Raw genomic sequence first — 18386 nt, forward strand, 5'->3', positions numbered from 1 at the left:
CCTTTCAGGCAGTTGTAGAGAGCAATAAGGTCTCCCCTCAGCCTCCTTTTCTCCAGGCTAAACAGCCCCAGGTCCCTCAGCCACTCCTCATCAGCCTTGTGCTCCAGACCCTTCCCCAGCTTTGTTGCCTTTCTCTGGACACGCTCCAGCCCCTCAAGGTCTCTCTTGGAGTGAGTGGCCCAAAACTGAACACAGGATTCGAGGTGCGGCTTCACCAGTGCAGAGTACAGGGGCACCATCACTTCCCTAGTCCTGCTGGCCACGCTATTCCTGATACAAGCCAGGATGCTGTTGGCTTTCTTGGCCTCCTGGGCACACTGCTGGCTCATATTCAGCTGGCTGTCAACCAGCACCCCCAGGTCCTTCTCTGCTGGGCAGTTTTCCAGCCACTCTTCCCCAAGCCTGTAGCATTGCATGGGGTTGTTGTGGCCCAAGTGCAGGAGCTGGCACTTGGCCTTGTTAAACCTCATACAATTGCATGCAATCAGAATGCAAGGTCTTTCTGGTCAAGCTAAAAGATACCTTCTAAATTTCTAGTGGTCTCTGTACCTAACAGTAAGCAGCAAAGATTGATTTAAATGTGATACTGGTAGTCATTTTCCCATCTATTAAGGCTGTCTTATCTCCTGTCTCATACAGTAGCAACTTATTGTTGCTTCCCTCTCTGCTCCCTTGAAATACTCCCTTAAGGGAAGAACTACTTTGTCCTTTTTCCTCCTTATTTAAATATTCATCTTTAAACAGGATTTTTCCACAGCTGTGCTCTGTGGAAACCCTCTTATTAGAGCCTCATCAGTGGTTTTGGCTCCTTCCACCTTGCCTTGTCACCCTTATTGTTGAAAAAGGGCTTAACCACCACCTTGGGCGTCAGTGGTGTGCTAATCCGAAGACAGAATAGCCTTTACCCTCATGTAAATAGCAAATGCTAATACTTGTACGTGAAGCTTATTCTTGGGTTGGAGACAGCAGTCTTGTATGAATGGGAGTTTTGTACTAGAATAGAAGGTAAAATGAAGGTCAAGAATAGAGGGGTGAAATAGGTAGGAGCTGGGTAGGCAGAATACACCCAGATCATAACTGGTATCTGTCCTGGGATAGACTTTTCATTAGGACCTCTCAGAAGGATTGAAGACAGAAGAGAGGAACATTACTCTTTATTTTGTGGTGCGGAGGTAGCAAACTCTTCCCAGTAACCACTTAGAGGTTTATTATTGTGTTAAACCTTCTTCTTGTGTAGCAATTGACCAACCACATCCGTGACACCCTGCCAGGGCTGCGGAACAAACTCCAAAGCCAGCTTCTTTCCATTGAGAAGGAGGTGGAGGAGTACAAGAACTTTCGCCCTGATGACCCTGCTCGCAAGACCAAAGCTCTGCTTCAGTAAGTGGCCTCAGCAGCATGTCCCTCCCTGGAGATGACTGCTCAGCCATGACTTCTGCTTCATGCTTTTTGTCTTCTTTCAGGATGGTCCAGCAGTTTGCTGTGGACTTTGAGAAGCGCATTGAAGGCTCTGGAGACCAAATTGATACCTATGAGCTGTCAGGAGGAGCTAGGATTAACCGCATCTTCCATGAGCGTTTCCCCTTTGAACTGGTGAAGGTACTGTTTCCCTGTGCTGCTGAGATCCACTTTGTCCGCTTGCCTGTTGTCTGTTACCTCTTCTGCCTGTCTCCTTACTCCTCTTGGGATCTTTCATCGTCTGTCTTTCCCTTTGACTACTTTGTTTCATGTTTTTCCTTGTATCACCTTTTTTTACTTCCTGTTGTCTCCTTTATTTGAGTGTTCCCATAGTACTGATCTTTCCATCAGTCCCTGTCCTTTTGACAGAACTTAACTTTCTTTTAGTTAAATGACAATATTTCTTTGACTTAATTCCTAAATGCTAAATTAAATGTGCAAAATAACTTCCTTTAACACAGACAATAGTAAATCAATGACTCCATGTCCTTGCAGATATGTTGTGTTAAAGCTACTTTGACTGAATTTCACATACGAATGGTGCTGAAACTTGTACTTCCTTGATCCTGAGCACCAGACTAGACTTAGAGTTTCCCTAATGGATATGCAAGAAGCAGGAAAGAGGATGTAGATATACCTGGGATTACTTCTGTCTGTCCCCTATCAATGGCCTAGAGGTGGGAACAGTGTAGAAACTGTTCTACTGTCATAATAGTTGAACAGGATTTTTATTGAATGAGTTTTTTTGGATGGCAAAGTACACTAACCTGACCGGAAGTGGTACGGAAAAACCTTTTTTAATATCAGTTGGAACAGACTTGAGAGCCAAATTATTCCTCTCTTGGATTTTCTGCATTTTGCTTCCTTTTTTTTTTTTTTTTCATCTAAATAAGATGAGGCCTCTTTAGTGAAATACAAGAGCCTGCCTTGTATTGGATAATACATTTTTGTATGTGAATTGTAAATCTGTTTGTGGTGTTCACTGAAAAAACAGCTGCCAAGACCTCATGCTAAATCTTGGGAGACAAAACAGTTGATTTTAGAAAGCAATCTAGCACTTCAGTCCTATTGCTCTATCTCTAAGAAGCTCCTTGTGAGCTGCTGGGGCTTGGCATCTGTAAATGTAGGCCCTTAGCTATTCATATTTGTCCAGGATGTCTGCATTGGCAATAGAAGCTTTATGGCTGGACTCTGTATCCAACACTTGGGCTAATGTCTCATCTGTCACATGATAGTGCTGGCATGGGACCTCTTCTCTGTAAAGCATGCTGTTGTGTATCCTGGGGTTGTGCAAATAAATGTCAGTTTCTGATAAAATCCTCTCTTGATGCAGATGGAGTTTGACGAGAAGGAGCTGCGACGGGAGATTAGTTATGCCATCAAGAACATCCATGGTATCAGGCACGTATCACGCACTAGGCAGACCATTGGCTGCATAGCCTTGTAAATACCTCTAGACGTTCCCAATGGAGTTGAAGACTTCGGAGGTACGGTAGGTCAGCCAAAGGGGAGGGATAGCCTCCTTGGACCACCCCAGTGACTTGAATCTGGGAGTAGGGACAGTCATCCAAGTCAGTTTGCTTTCTCTTCCTGTGTGAGAGTCGCAGAAGCCTAAAAGGTAAAACTGCCTTGGTGACTAGACATTTTTCTCCCCCCTTGTGTCTTGACATAGGAAAGGATAGAAAGAGGGATGCAAGCCCATGCTACTCCTTCATTTAGTTAAAACTAAAGCATTGCGTTTCACTTTCTGCCTCTGTACGAACCAACAGTTAGTTGTTCAGAACAGTTGTTGGTGCTGAGCACCTCCTCCCCTAGGGATCTGACGAAGCATTGAGGTGCCCACCGCCAGGATCCCAATGGCCCCAGGATGTAGTTAGCAAACATGCTTGTGTTTCCCTCAGCGGAGGTTAGCTGTCAGAAAGCACAGCCCTGAGACCCTGAGTTGTGCTGTTCCTGGGAAGGTGAGCAGGGCCTGATGCTTGTTAGAGCTCTTCCTGCACTCTGGGATGTGAACAAATACTGACCTAGATTTATTTTCATTCCTTTCTTTTGCTCAGTCACTAGCTGAGCTTGATAAAGGCTATCAAACGTGTTGGTGTCCTAATCATTAAGAAAATCTTTCAGAAAAGGCTTCCCATCTGCTGCACAACTCTGAGGTCAAATGTGCTGCAGAGAGGTCAGCCCCTGCCATGCTTAGGCCTGGTGGCTGAGGTGAAATGGTGGCCTGTCCAGCTGGGATCCATTTTGCCCTCAGCACCTCCTTCCTGGGAGGTGCCAAACATCCCCCATTTTCCATGGACTCCAGTCAGGGCTAGTCTGGGGGACATGACACTCCCCAGCCCCGCATGCCGGGTTTCAGTAATGGCGGTGCCTGCTCCAAGATGTGTGTGTAATGCTGTGACATTCTCCTTGCCCCTTCTCCCCCTCCTGCCTTGTCTTGTCCCCACCCTGGGTGTTTAGAACCGGTCTCTTCACGCCCGACATGGCCTTTGAGACCATTGTGAAAAAGCAGGTGAAGAAGATTAAAGAACCTTGCCTGAAATGCGTGGACATGGTCATTTCGGAGTTAATCAATACCGTTAGACAGTGCACCAAGAAGGTAACCAGAGGCAGCATGGAGCTGGCACTTTCCTCTGCTCACTGGCTGTGGCACACCACTGTGACCTGGGCAGGGACTTGCCTGCAGCCACACTTGGTGTTTCTAACCACCTCCTCAGCATGACTAGACCTGAGCGGTACCAGCCAGGGGCAATCCAACCAACAAGCCAAACAGGAGGGGAAGTGCTGTCGGACATGGGCCATGGCCCTGCTCCCTAAATGTTTTAGAGCTGAGGGGTGCTGGAGATGTCCCCGCCGCCCCTCTGTAGTATTACTCCCAATTCCTTCCAAAACCAAAGGTATTTCTTCTTATACAGCCACATCTGACTTCAAATTTGGTATCTGGGTTTATTTTCCAAGCCAGAAACTGGGATTTAAATTTTGTCCCATCTTCTTGTAGAAGTGAGAGGGTTAATCCCAAACTAGCCTTTGGGTACTGCTGGCAGGGTGTATGGGGCTGAACTTCAGAGGCTGCAGCCGTTATAGCTGTGGGCTGTATTGCAGGGAAATGTTCCTGTGGTGTTTGGCTTGGTTTCTGGTTGGCTTGGTCCATATCCTGTTCTGGAAGAGCAGCACATGGCTGAGAAGAAGCAAGTTAGAAATGTCCATCAACCTCTGGGGTCCTCCTGCTCTCTGAGAGGGGGCTTCAGGTTTTGCCCTTTGGGATCCATACTGGTATTTGTTGGGGCTGAGGGAGGGAACCTGCCTTGATTCTGCCCTTTGGATATGGCAGCTTTTGTTTCTGAGGTTGGGGTTGAAAGGCAGCAAGATAAGACTTGTGCCATTCCTCTCAGCTATGGCTTGCTGCTTCAGGCAGGGCTAGGTGCTGGTGAAAAGGCACCCCAGTTAGGATGGTGGTATGGACACTGGAGACTGGAATCGCCACTGGCTATTCAGGTGCAGGTAAATGGGCATTGCAGGAGGTGTCTGGAGAGTCTCACACCCTGTCTCTGCAAGGGTGGGGAAAGGTGCCCAAGTGGTGATACTTGCCCTCGCTTGCAGAAATGCCTAGTCCTTAGGGCTAGTAGCCTCTGTAGAAGGGCTCAGGCATGCAGGCACATGCTTTGCCCCCCAGGGACAGACTGGGAAAGCAAAGTGGATGCAGTGAGAGATTGCTCAGGTTTCTAGAGTGCTGGAGGAGCTTCCTTTTTCTGTCCTGCTGTCCTCTCTTGGGGTGTGTGACTGTGGGGAGCACCCAGAAAATTGCCATTAGAGCCTGGTGACAGGTAAGCACAGGCCCTCGGGCTGCCAAGTATCCAGAGTTGCCTGCTACCTGGATCAGAAGGGCCCTCCTTTTTCATGCCCTCTGAAGCTTCTCTTGGTTTGTTCTCCATCCATCAGTTGCTATTCAAAATCTCCTATTCATTCTCTCTCTTTGCATCCTTTCCTCCATTTCCCACCTCTTTTTTCATTTTTTCTTTTTGTTTCCTCTCTTACTGACAATTTCAGAATAGATGATCTGTTCTGACAGTGGCAGGTTCCTCAAGTGATCAGGTGGTGGGTACAGCAGGGTGGGAAATAAAGGAGGAGAAGAGACCACAGGGATGGGGGGAAATGGCACAGATTCAGGATTAAAGCATTCCATTTTAGCTTAGATCCCACTGCTAAGAATTTGATGGTTGACTTCACTGCTAGTTGCTCTGTATGTGCTCTAGTAGTCATGGTTACAATTTTGTATCTGAAGAAACAAAATATTGTCATTCAGGTGATACTCAGGTACTACAAGGGACTGGCTTTTTGAATATTTATTTTGTGCAGGGCCCCCAAGTCTGGTGGGGGAAACAGTGTATATTGAGCTTAGCAGGGCGACTGGATTAGTAGGTTCATGTCTTCTGACTCAGAAGCAGTTTCCTAACCCTGGAAATGCCCTTGCTTTACTCAAAAGGGGCTTTGGCACCTTTAGGGAGACCCTTGGGTGAAGCTGAATCCCGTAACATATGCCAACTCTTTGCTGCTTAAAAGGCAAACTAGTTGTAGGTCCTATAATATGTGTTGAGTGTTTTAATACTGGTATTGCTTGGGATCTTGCAGGTGTTATCCACACGTGTGAAAGATGAGGTGAAGGTGGAAATACCTGATTTAAATGAAGTGGTGGTTATTTATAGCTAGCCCTGGATTGGTTGTCAGCTGCATGCACCCCAGGTTTGACTATTAACTGTACCTTTTAGAAAGGCAGTATCCCCTTCCCATGTCAAGGGGACATTGTCCCCTTGAAAGTGCTTGCAAAGCAGTAATGCCCCATGCTAAAACAAGTAACTCGGATTGTGTAACAAAGAGCATCCTGGTAGAAGCTCTGAAGTGCTAAAGATGTGCTGAAAAACTTCTTTGGGTGCAGTAGTCTTGAGTTGGATTAATCTTGGTCACATTTTAGTAACTTCAGTTTCTGTGGACTTTCTGCCCTTTCATAGTGGAGCCACTGAGAATACAGGCCACTGAGATAGTATCAGTGGAAACTAATACTTCCTTATAAACCTCAACAGGCCTGTTGGGTCTGATGCTACAGGTTAGCTGGGACAGAACGGATACTTTGTATGGCTATGGATGCCCTGTAGCATGTTTGCATTTTCCTAAATACCGGGTACATCTCTTCTTATTGAAGAAGTTAATGTGAGTGAGATGAAATATGCTCCATTGGTGGAACAGTTTGTCTGAATCCCTGAAACTGAGACACATCAATTCAGTTCAGTTCTGCCAAAACAAGATGCAAGTGACAGACCTTTGCAAGTCTTAGCTTGGCTCCTGTTCAGGCTTCCTGCAGCTGGAATAAGGAAAACATGAAGGGGAGATAACCGTGGTGGGAAGGAAAGGGAAATGCCTGAGACAAAGGGAAGTGAGACATGGTGAGCCTCTAGGTAGAGAGGCAGTGGCTCACTGGCAAGCAGCTTTGTCTCAAAATCCAAAGAAGCTTTCCTTCAGGAATAGATGACTTGATCCCTGGGGGGTTCCATCCATTCATCTTGCTCTTGACAGCTCACCATTTCACTGGCCCAGCTGCTCCTACCTCATTCCCCTTTGCCACTTCCATTTGCCTGTAGACTCTCCTGATACTTGGCAGTGCACAGGCCCCATAGCAATGCTCACCTGGTTCAGTAAACTAATGGAATGAACCAAAATCTCACTTCTCATTTTGCCTTGTGTTTTCTCTCTTTTCCCCCTTTCCTTCCTTCCTTCTCTTTCCTCCCCCCTTCCTGCTCTTTCTCTGCTTCGCTTTCTTCTTCCTCGTTGCTTCTTCCCACCCTGCCCCTGCCATGCAGAACGGGTCTCTTCACGCCTGACCTCGCTTTTGAAGCCATAGTGAAAAAGCAGGTGCAGAAGTTGAAGGAGCCGAGTCTGAAGTGTGTGGATATGGTAGTGAGTGAGCTCACATCCACCATCAGAAAGTGTAGTGAAAAGGTAAAGAAACAAAAAATGCAAAGAAAGGTCAATGCCCACCCCCTTCCCACACACTTCCATGCTGTTTCTCCACGTGCACCCCAGGAACTGCAGCAAACCTAGTGAGAGAAAATGGATATTGAGATGCATCTAAAGGAGAGCAGCAACCTGCAGGTATAAGAGCAGTTTAAAAGCAGGACAAGAGAAGTGGGCATCAGCTGATGTGCTCTGTAGCTGAGAAATGAGCTGGGATCCAGTGGATTACTCTAGCATACCCTTTTCCTCTGTCTGGCTTAGTGGCGTTCACCTCAGTGTGGATCAAACCCTTTGCAAGCCCTGTTTGCTGTGCCACTGCCTACGCATTTGGAACTTCTTAATTGTTCTTGCTGGGACCCCCTTAAAAAATCCAGATACCCTAGAAAAAGATAAAAAGACCTTGCATCCCCATAGCATGAGTGGTTTGCAGGTTTCATCTTGTCCACAGAGCTATGTTGAGCAGTAGCATATGCAAAACAACAGTTGATTAAAAGTTTGAGGTGCAAGATGTTCTGCAAGAGATATTCAGAGTCAACAGAAGATTACTGTCCCAAAGGGCTTGGGGAAAAGCTTTTCCAGGCATTACACCCTCTGCATCATTCTGCTGATCTCTCGCTCCATGGACTATGCTCAGTGGGAGGTAGTGTGGATACTTTTCCCTGTATGCTGTGAACCACAGGAGGTGAAGCCTTAGGCTAGCAGAAGGCAGTAGCAGGTGGAGAGGGAAACTGCCCTGAGTGACATGGAGGGTGTCAAACACTGCTTAAAGGCTGGGGCAGGAGTGGGTTTGTTTCCCAGGCTGGCTTCTTCCAGGAGGGGGCACCACATGCTTCCTTAAAAAAAAAAAAGGTAGATGTGGCACTTACTAGTGAGGGGCCAGAAACATGTCTGTGGCACAAGAGAAGTATGTTTTGGAAACCGAGTTGGAAAGGGCTGTTTCATGAGTTATTTTAGAACTTGAAAATTACCATTCCCTTCTTCCAGGATTACAGCCCGACTCACCAGTGTATACCCCTAAATTGGGAAGGAAGGGAAGATAAGAATTTATATGAATTCAGAGTGAAGGTGAGAGCTGAGCTAATGAGGTCTAGTTGTACTTAGGCAGAGGTGAGCTCTATTCCTCTGTTAGGGAGACATCTTTTACATCCTCTGAGCTCTGCCCAATCTATTTCTTGCAGAGTCCTGCTGTTGCCAGATGTTGTGGCAAGGCAGAGTAACTCCTTTCCAGCCTGTTTCTCTTGTGGGGTTTTTTATTTTGCTGGGTCTGATTGCTCACAGTGTTTTCTGTATCTGGCTGGAGATGTCTGCTCTGGGTGAGGAGGGAGGAGGATCATGAAAACTCCAAGGGTGTTGAATTCCAGTTTCTCTATTGGACCATGTCATTAGAGTAGCTGGACACTTACTTGCTCTGTGGATTTTAATCCATGACATGGTGGAAGACCCCATGAGGATGTTCCAAGGTGATGCAACCAAGATACATTCTGTAAGGAAGGTGATAGCAGCAGTGACATTGTAGGAGACTAATGGCTGTAATAAGAGCTGGAAAGGCCAGGGAGGCAGATGTTAGAGATGAGAAATAACTGCCTGAATGAAGATACCTAGCAATAGTACTGGAAAATAAAAAGAAGGTTTTAGTAATGCTTAAAGTCAAATGCCTACATGTAGTAAGAAGCTTAATCTTGCCTCTGAAAGAGTAGAAGGTAACTGCCATAGACCACTTTAGCATAGCAGCCAGCCTGAGATGGGTTCTGATGGCATAAGGCAAAGGGTAGTAACTGCACAGGGGCGTTAGTTGATTTGCAATATTTATCTTGCATGTTATAGCCCTAACTGCTTGATGTGGACAAGAGCATGTGCTATTAGGGGAGGCATCTGGAAAAGGCTACTTTAGGACTGATGCTAATTGTAAGGTAATACCCAGCCTGCTGTGTTGTGGACTGATGCTGCCTTTCAGATGACAAAAACAAACCTTTAAACTCACTAAAAGTCCTGCAAGTCGTCTTGAAAGGAAGACTGCTTGGGCTAACACCTCTTGAATTAGCTTAACAGTCCTGTAGCCTTGGTTTGTTGCTGTCCTGAACTATTGTGTGTTATTGTTTGTGTGTCACAATTACTTCATTTTACCCCAGACGGTGAAGAAATCTTTGTATATGCAGTTGATAAAGCTGCATAGATGGAATAATATGAGACTATTAATAAAGAACACAGAAGGGGGAAAACCCATCTGTGTTGCATGCTACAGAAGTACAGCTTTCCTGTATGAAAAGAGATTTGCAGTTGACTATCTGTTGACTATTAGACAAAGTTGAGGGCCGAAGAGAAGGTAGCTGTTAAGAGCAGTTCTGACTGGCCTGATTCTGAGCTGCTTCCAGTTGGTTAAATGGAGAGTAGCTTCAAAATCAACAGAAAGCTGGTGTAAGCGTGCAAGCCCTTACGCTTAGGAGGATAGTGTTCTAGCTAGTGTCTTTTCCAAAAGCAGGAACCTTCTCTGCCAGACTGCACTGCAGCATCTCACAAGTGCAGGAAGGTCTTGCAAGTCAGCAACCCTTCAGAAAAAAGTTGATCTTTGGTGTGCTGGCAAGGACTCCTGGAATCTGCAAAGAGGGAAACTAAGGAATATCGGGACAAATTGGTTTTCAAAGAGGGCTGTAAGCTTGTATTTTGATCGAACAGGCAAATGCAGCTAAAACATGATTGAAAACCCACTTGAGCTGGGATATGATCACAGGCTGACAGTTAACCCCTTGGAGGGTCACCTGCTCTCCTGTCTTTCAGAGTCATGGCATTTCTGGGTGCTGTTTGTACTGCTGGTGATAACTCCTTGCCCCTCTATGCCCTACTGCATGTTCCCTGGTGGTGTGACATCCTGTGGCTTGTCTGTGTCCTCTTTCCTTGCCCACCCTTGCTTCTCCTGTGCATGCTTGGAAACTCATGCATGGGGGATTGATGCTGTCAATTTATTTTTGCACATGAATGTTGCTGGATGACCTGGGTTCTGAATAAACCACAACTTGTTTTGCACTTTGTGTGCCTTTGGACTGGTTGGGGGTGGGGGCAGAGGGAGGTTTGATGTGTTTTTTTGTTTGACTGTTTTGTGGTTTGTTTTTTTTTTTTTAATTTGAAGCAAAGAAGCTGAGACTTGCTTAGAGGTTTTCCAACTTCCTGTTTTTGTTTGACATAACTTGCCCATCTATCCTTTGCCAACCCCCCAAAGGAAACAGGAAGCTTTGCCTGTGTGTCTCTGAAGCAACCAGCTGCCTGAACCATAAAGATCATGGAGAACACCCAGTTTGTGCTTTCAAGACAAGGTGGTGGTGGGGAACACTAATTCCACTTGTTTTTTTCCTGCCTTTGTAGGGTCATTGGCATTCAAAACAACACATTTGAAAATAGGCAGTGTCAAAGCTAGTCCTCAATTTCAGTTCCAGGCTATTGCAACTTGCTTGACTGCAAGGGTGCTGAAAGGCTTTGAGACTATTTGTAGTCAGATGTTAGGAATATTGTTGCTGGTTAGAATAGGACCTGGCTTCCAGTAGTGATGCTGCACACTTTGAGCCGGTTCCTTCTAGCATGTTATAATTGCTTATGTATACGGAACAAAAGGCCAAACCAGTTTAAGAAGCTCTCATGAAAGTTGGAGGAACAAAACAAATACAGTACAGATCATAGGCAAATGAGATTTCTTTTTAATACACTCCCTTGAGGGGATATAAAAGATTGATATTAGGAAATGCTGTTTGTTGACATTATAGTCAAATTGGAGGTAATATTAAAAAAGGGGGGGGGAGGGGGGGAGATTTCACAGGGGATAGGCAAAGTGGGGAAGAAAGGGCTAGATCCTGGGTCTGGAGGATTAATTTCATTTGACTGTGCTGGGCCTGACCTGAAAAACATACAGTTACTGCTATTGAAATCACTAGAGGCTTATGAATCTAGGCAAGTAGGTAGGTGCTATGTGAAACCCAGGGGGCTTTAAGGGTGCTCATTTTGGGAGGGTTTGTCATGCATGATCTTTGTAGGTATTATTCTTTTGAACCATAGCTAGTAAAGTCCTACTTCTCTGTCTGGACAGGAAAGGATTCCCTCAGTAATGTGGCAAAAAGTGTGGCGTAGGTATGATGTGAATAATAGACCTCAACTATGTAATCCTGCCCCAACACAGGTGGAGAGCAGGCAGAAGCAGCTGGGTGTCCAGAGCACAGTGTATCTTGAAGACATGTAGAGTTGGTCAGATCCTCTGTCTCTGCTTGTGATGTTGATGGAGAGGGCCAGATGCTTTCACTTAGTGCCTCAGCAAATGGGGATTGAAATCCACTTAACTTCCTGGGGAAATGTCCCATAGGATTTAGCAGGTTGTAGCAACAGGCCATTCCCCTACATAGCCTGCTACAATGATATGCTAAACATCTAGAGAAATTGTTCACTTCAATGGGAAAAACCCAATAAGCAATAAGTAGCATGTTTACATCTGGAGTTTGTCAAGAGTCTCATGCCAGGAAGAATGTGGTGGGTTTGGAGCAGGTCTCCGGTGAGGCAGAAGGGTTGCTGCAAGGGTGAAAAGGGCTTTTATCTGAAGCCCAAAGCAGGAGGGAATGAACTTTGCCCCCAGCAGACCTCCAGGAACTTGGAAAAAATCTGTCTGCAAGTCCAGCTTTCTAAACTTCCCTTGAAAATATCTGACTGCAGGGTGTATGTGTGCATGTGTACGTGTGGGGGGCTGCTTCCCCCTTTACACCTCCCTTTCCCATGTGCACGTGTTTTCTCTCTTGCAGCTCAGCCAGTACCCTCATCTGCGTGAGGAGATGGAGAGGATTGTTACTACTCACATCCGTGAGAGAGAAGGCAGGACCAAAGATCAGGTAGGGCATCGGGAGTGTGTGTAAGAGGGGAGACTGGGTGGGGTGGGAGACACCTTTGAAGGGACAGTCTAGGCTATAGTGGCCTGAGCCAAGGGGTGTCTGGCTGCAGAGGGCTGATCAGATGAACAATGTACAGGGCTCTGTCTGCCCCTGACTATTAGCAGTGTCAATCACTAACGTCTGTCTTGCTCTGTCTGTGCCTCTGTTTGGCAGGTCATGCTTCTAATAGACATCGAGCTGGCTTACATGAACACAAACCATGAGGATTTCATTGGCTTTGCCAAGTAAGCACCCACATCCTATCGCCTTCTTCTCTGCACTTGTTTCCTGTGGCTCTGTCCTATAGCTGCTCCAGTAAATGGGTTGCAAAGGCCCTGATGCAGATGCTGTGGTCCCAAAGTATGGTTCAGCTCTCAGTATTGCTTCTTTTTCAGTGGCTCTGTATTGCAAGGCTGGGGAGGAGAATAGGGATGCGTAGAAGGGGGAGTTAGAGTAATTAGGGTTGTGTCGGGGAAAAAGCAGAAGCAGTGGAGGGTTAGTGACCCAAGTGTGGTTCAGGTGGGAGTGAGAAGATGAGTAGACCAGGTTGAGAGAGGAGATGGAAATAGATTGGGTTATCAAGGCTTGTAAGCCAGTGGTGAGGGGCATGAACGCACTGTAGCAGCTATCTGATGGGAGCAGGATTCAGGTGATGAAGAAGAGCCTGAGGGGTTTTGAATGTCTCTGCTGTTGTTTGCAGTGCTCAGCAGAGGAGCAGCCAGATGAGCAAGAAGAAAGCAGCTGGCAACCAGGTAGGCCAAGTTCCATCTCCTTCACTGCTGCAAGAAGGACATGTTTGCTACCTGGAAGCTACCAGGTGGACAAGTGCTGGGCTGGATGCAGCAGTGCTCTAAGTTTTGTGTTTTGGGTTTGTTTTTTTTTTTAACTCATCAAACTCTGTTTATACCCAGAGAATAGTGTTTTAGGCTCACTGCAGTCAGGAAGAACTGAGTATGTAGCAGCAATGGAGGGAAAGTATTGTAGAGGGAAATGGATGCTTGATAATCAAGATCTGTTTTTGCTTTTCTGGTAGAAATACCTATTAATGTTGTGTAAATCCCTGTTTCTTCAGCCCCTTCACTGGCTGTGCTAGTGAGGTGAGGCGTACAGAACACTAGATCTGAACTGTTAGAGTACAGAATTGTCTTTTCTAGTTGTCTTTCCCATCAGTGCTATCTACTTTCTGGAAAGGGATTTCAAGAGAGTTCATGGACTCTCTTCTGGAAAACTTCACTGGAAATACTTAAACCCCTGTATGAGGAGACAAAGGGTGATTATAGCCATGGTTGCACTGGGTACGTATGAGAACACACCCATGGGAGAAGACAGCAGTGGAGGGGAGGAGTTTCCTTATTCCTTCAGGAGCTGTAAGGAGTGTACATACAATTAAAAGGGGCTTCTCCCAAATTTGCTGGGAACATGGAAAGGCTGTCTAGGCTAGAAGATCTTATAGAAACAAAGCCTTACAAGCAGCTTCATAGAGAATGGAAGCAAATGCTTTTGCTTAGTCTTTCTAAAGACATTGACTCCTGACACCCATCCTCTTTATAACATGTTTGACCACCTTTCCCTGCACATAAACATGCAGACTGTTTCAGTACTGTTGGCAGGCAGGTAGGTCAGCAGGTTGGGCTGGCCAACCATCCATTTCATGGGATCTCGGAGCATCTGTAGGGAACCCCATCCTCTGCAGTATACTTTACAGAAGAGCTGAGTGTAAAAGAGTGCAAAGGGAAAACTCTGGATCTACCTGTAAAGCGCTTTGGCTTTCCTGTCAGCAGACTTTATTTTGGGATGGGGGTTGCTTTTGTTAACACCTGGGGTAAACGATTTGGTACCAGCTTCCAATTTATTTTATTTTATTTTTGAGCCTCTCTTCTCCTGCTCCAGCTTTCCTAGTAACAATCTCTCCTCTCTCTGCTCCTCTCCTGCTCTCTGCTCTGCTGCTGTTGCTATGGTTCCCCTTTGCAGGATGAGATCCTGGTGAGTAGAAGGCCACTCAGCAGGGTGTGCTAATGAACATTAATGTTGCATCTGGGAAGGCAAGAACAGTGCATAGACAAATTATTCCCTCTGCTGCTGAATGGGGAGAGGAGGGCAGCTGGCACTAGACACAGGTGAAGCAGAAATGAGGTGAAAAGGTAGTATGTTGAGGAAAAACTCAGAACTGCTGGTACATCTTGTGAGTGGGTGGAGATAAAAAGCAGTAATCTAAGGACGTGTGGTTCTGTTTCACTGCCCCCTCCTGTCCACAGAGAGAATAGGACTATCTCGAGTTTAACAGTAGGGATGAGATGCAGATCCAATGCTCCTACGTTTACCTTTATAGAGTAACTTGACAATTAAAAGGATTATGTACCTCTGGTAGGCTCACACAGTGCAACTTGCTAATGTGCAGTGCAGTTGCATGTTTTTTCAATGCCAGGTCGTTTTCAGCAAGCACATCCATACAACAAGGTACACACATGTAATGCATGCAGATGTTTTTGGGTGTTAACAGTGCAGTAATATGTATAAAAGCTAATGCATTTAAGCTGATGCATACTTGCATTTGATTACTGCATGTGTGAGGCTCTAAACCAGCACTTGGTGAATTGGAATTCCCTAGAGAGTAATAGCCTGGCTTCTTTACAGACTAAACTTAAAGGAACTTGTTTTGCCCTAAATTAATGTGACTACTCAAATACCTGGGTATGCTGAACTGCAGGGTACTAATTCCAGATGCACCATTTTGTTCTGTTATACTTAGTGTCTCCTTTTTACTAAACTCAATTCTTTCTGGGTTGCTTGACCATCTCTTCTTCTTGAACTGGTTCCCCCCAACCCCTGAGTTGGGTGAAGCACTCCACACGTGCAGTGTGCTGAAAGGTGTGCTGGTGTCCTGGTTTTCTCTAGGCATGGCCTTTTCTGGGCGTGTTGCTATGTGGTGCTTGCAGTTTGTGCCAGTGTCCAAAGCACTCTTGATGCAGTTCTTCCTGTATCTCTTTCCCCTTGGCAGAGGGTATAATGCACAGCACTGCTAGGTTCCTTCCTGCGTCCTTTTCATACTATTCCTGGCCCTTTTGAGGCAAAGACTGTCACAGGCCAGTTGAGTGGGGGGCTCTTCTGGCAGCAGCAGAGAGCACAGTGTTCCTTGTCTTTCCATACTACTCTGTGTCTAGGGATACCCTTTGATCTTTCCTCTGTTGCCTAAGGTCAGGCTTTTAGGGCCCTTGTTAATCCTCACTGCTTCTACCCCCTTAGGTCATCCGAAAGGGCTGGCTCACCATCAACAACATTGGGATCATGAAGGGTGGCTCCAAGGAGTATTGGTTTGTCCTGACAGCAGAGAACCTCTCCTGGTACAAGGATGATGAGGTGAGCAGCTCAACTCTGTGACTTGAGTCTCGGGCATTGGATGAGGATAAGCCCTTTAGTTCACTGGGTGTTACAGATGTATCTTCTGAGTAGATGTATCTACTTCTGAGAAGATGTATCTTCTGAGTATCTTGTGACACAAGCTGAAACCATCCTTGGGCTGGGTTCCCTGTGGTCTCAGCACTACTGAGCATTTCTGAATTGATGTGAATGTGGATGTGGCTTTTTTGATGCACAAGGAGTAACATCTGTGCTTGAAGCCCTGGCTCAGCAGAAAGTTGACAGACATTTAGAATGAATTTGACCTTTGTTCTGCTGTGGCAGCTGTGATCAAGGGTGTGATGGGTTAGTTCCAAGACTTGGACTTTTTGGGTATTTGTGGGGCAGCCATGATGAGTTTCCTGAAGGAGTATGGCAGAGGTTTTCATGCATCTCTCCTGGTCACAAGAAAAAGTTATCTCCTTTCTGAGCATAGCAACAGGAGCTGTGGAGCTGAAGCTGCAGCTCAGATGCTGGCTCCTTCTGACTTTGGATAAATTACTTAACCTCTCCAGGATTCAGGTGTTAAATCTGCAAAGCAGGAATGTCTTTTTTTAATGTTTCTATATTGAACATGCTGGTTAACATATTATTTGTAAAATTGTTTGAATTGTGAATGGTTAGAGTACTGCTGATCAAAAGTACAGTGATGTGTGGAATATCACTGGCAGGAACATGGACCTACTCTGAGTTGCCTGAAAATCTTGAATATTAGGAACTCTGGCATTGTGCTGTGGTGTCTTTCTGCTTCAGTGGGAAATGATATAAGCAGAATTGTCCCAGCTGAAATTATCATTGTCAACAGTGTGTGGCTTCCTGTGCAAGACAAAGGTAGATAATTGTCTTTTCTGATTACTTTGAAGAGAGGAAGAATAGCTAGATGGTTTTTGGTAAGGTACATGATCAAAAGGGTTAGCCCCACTCAATGTGCTGGGGAATGAAAAATGCCTGGTATGATGTAGTCGTGCATTCTGAGTTGATTGGGGTTTCTGATTGCAAATAAACTGCTCTGCCCCTTGCTGTGGCTCATGCCCTCAGGTGTTCTGAGGCACACTATAGTGTGCCTGGGAGCTACACCTAGGCCTGGCTTCTTGTCTGGTTCGTATCAGTGGGCCTGTTTCATTCTCAGCAGGTGGAAATGATGACAAATATGGTGATGAATCAGCCTCTAAATATCGCTTTCTGCATGGAGTCTGCTGCAGTGCTGCTATAGATGAGCAGGCAGCAATTTCCTAATTAAAGAACCAGGCATTGAAATGTCTTTTGCTAAATCAATGTATCTCTGCTGTAAGACCCCTGACCTTTGTATTCAGAGTTTCTTGGGGAGGCTTTGTTTTCCTCTAGGTTGCATATGCAGGTCGAGTGGTTATAAACATCAAGTAGTTTAATCAAAGCCAGCTGCTACATCTGTATTAGAGATGATCAGAACTCCCTGTTCTTCCCTTGGGAGTGGGAGGGAGGGCTGCAGTGGGGATGTGTAAACTGTTGATAGATTCCAGTTGCCTGGGATGGGGATTGGACCTCCCTTCTCTCCTGAGGGAGGGCAGCTTTTGGGGGACAATAGCAACTGGAGGTCTGCACCGTTTGCCTTCTGCATAGCAAGAGGTAGAGCTGCCTAATGAAAGCAGTTCCCTGCCTGCCTTGGTGCCTTAAACACAGGAGATCCAGTGCTGATGAGGTCTGAGCAGCCTCTGAGAAAGGAGCCTTTGTCTTCAACTGAGTGGGAGCAGGGGGAAAGGGAAGCATATTTTTATTTGCTTCCTCCCTAAGTTAAACTCCTTGATCACTGGCTATTGTGGGGGAGAAAGGCAGCAATGTCCACCTGGACTCCATAGTTGAGTCAGGCTAAAAGTTGGTGCATTTGAGGGGCAGCTTGGAGAGCTTTGAGCATAGGGATTCTCATCCCAAACCTCAGTCCTGCATGGAGCTGGCTCCATCCTGAAGAGCTGTCTGCAGTGCATGGTCCTCTGTCAGACCATTATCTTTCCATGTCTGTCCCAGAGCTCTCCTTCTCCACCAATTCAGGAGGACTCGTGTCCTCTACAGCTCCTGAAATGTTCTCATGTGTTTTTAAAGGCTGTGCACAATGATCTTTCTTCACTTAAGCTCTGAGAGGAACGGGGGGAGGCTTTGTCTGCCCCACCCTGCACTTCTGTGGGCTCTCTTATCCCAGTTCCCCTGTGCTCTGGCAGCTGTCCAGAGGGAACGAGGACGGAGCTGAATCTGTGTTGTGCAGATGGAAATACTGGTGGCAGAGCTGTGGGTGATGATGGGGGAAGGAGCAGGGTGAGAAGGTGTGCCGTGGGGTCAGAGTGAAGACTAGGCTAGCACCTCTGGAGCTGGGGGGAGTGGGGGCACAGCTTCTCCCTGCCCTGTCTTGCAAGCCAGGACCCAGAGTCTGCAGAATGAAGACATCTGGACCCCATTAGTGAAATACCAGTCTTTCAGCAATGCTGGCTTGTTTTTCCTCTGCCTCTGAAGAAAGGAACTGAAACTTAAAGTGTCTTAAAGGGCCCAGCATTACATGTTAGCAGGGATATATGGCTGTTGATGCTCTGGAGGGGCCTGAAGGAGTGTGCTGGAGAACGGGAGTGGAAGGAAAGAGCAGGCCAGGCGGGGGTGGAAAGT

General features: G+C 46.3%; 1 protein-coding gene across 3 annotated transcripts in view; it reads left to right on the forward strand.

The window, feature by feature from the left end:
- Positions 1–18386, forward strand: part of DNM1 (dynamin 1) — a 71912-nt gene that overhangs the window by 31190 nt on the left and 22336 nt on the right. For all 3 annotated transcript variants that reach the window (XM_072883267.1, XM_072883265.1, XM_072883266.1), the window contains exons 7-14: positions 1238–1380; positions 1464–1599; positions 2792–2859; positions 3919–4057; positions 12237–12323; positions 12537–12607; positions 13063–13114; positions 15606–15719. In XM_072883267.1, coding sequence (XP_072739368.1) covers positions 1238–1380; positions 1464–1599; positions 2792–2859; positions 3919–4057; positions 12237–12323; positions 12537–12607; positions 13063–13114; positions 15606–15719 — 810 coding nt within the window. The remainder of the gene's footprint in view (positions 1–1237; positions 1381–1463; positions 1600–2791; positions 2860–3918; positions 4058–12236; positions 12324–12536; positions 12608–13062; positions 13115–15605; positions 15720–18386) is intronic.

This window comes from Ciconia boyciana, chromosome 18, assembly GCF_034638445.1.
Source record: "Ciconia boyciana chromosome 18, ASM3463844v1, whole genome shotgun sequence".
Classification (NCBI taxonomy): Eukaryota; Metazoa; Chordata; class Aves; order Ciconiiformes; family Ciconiidae; genus Ciconia; species Ciconia boyciana.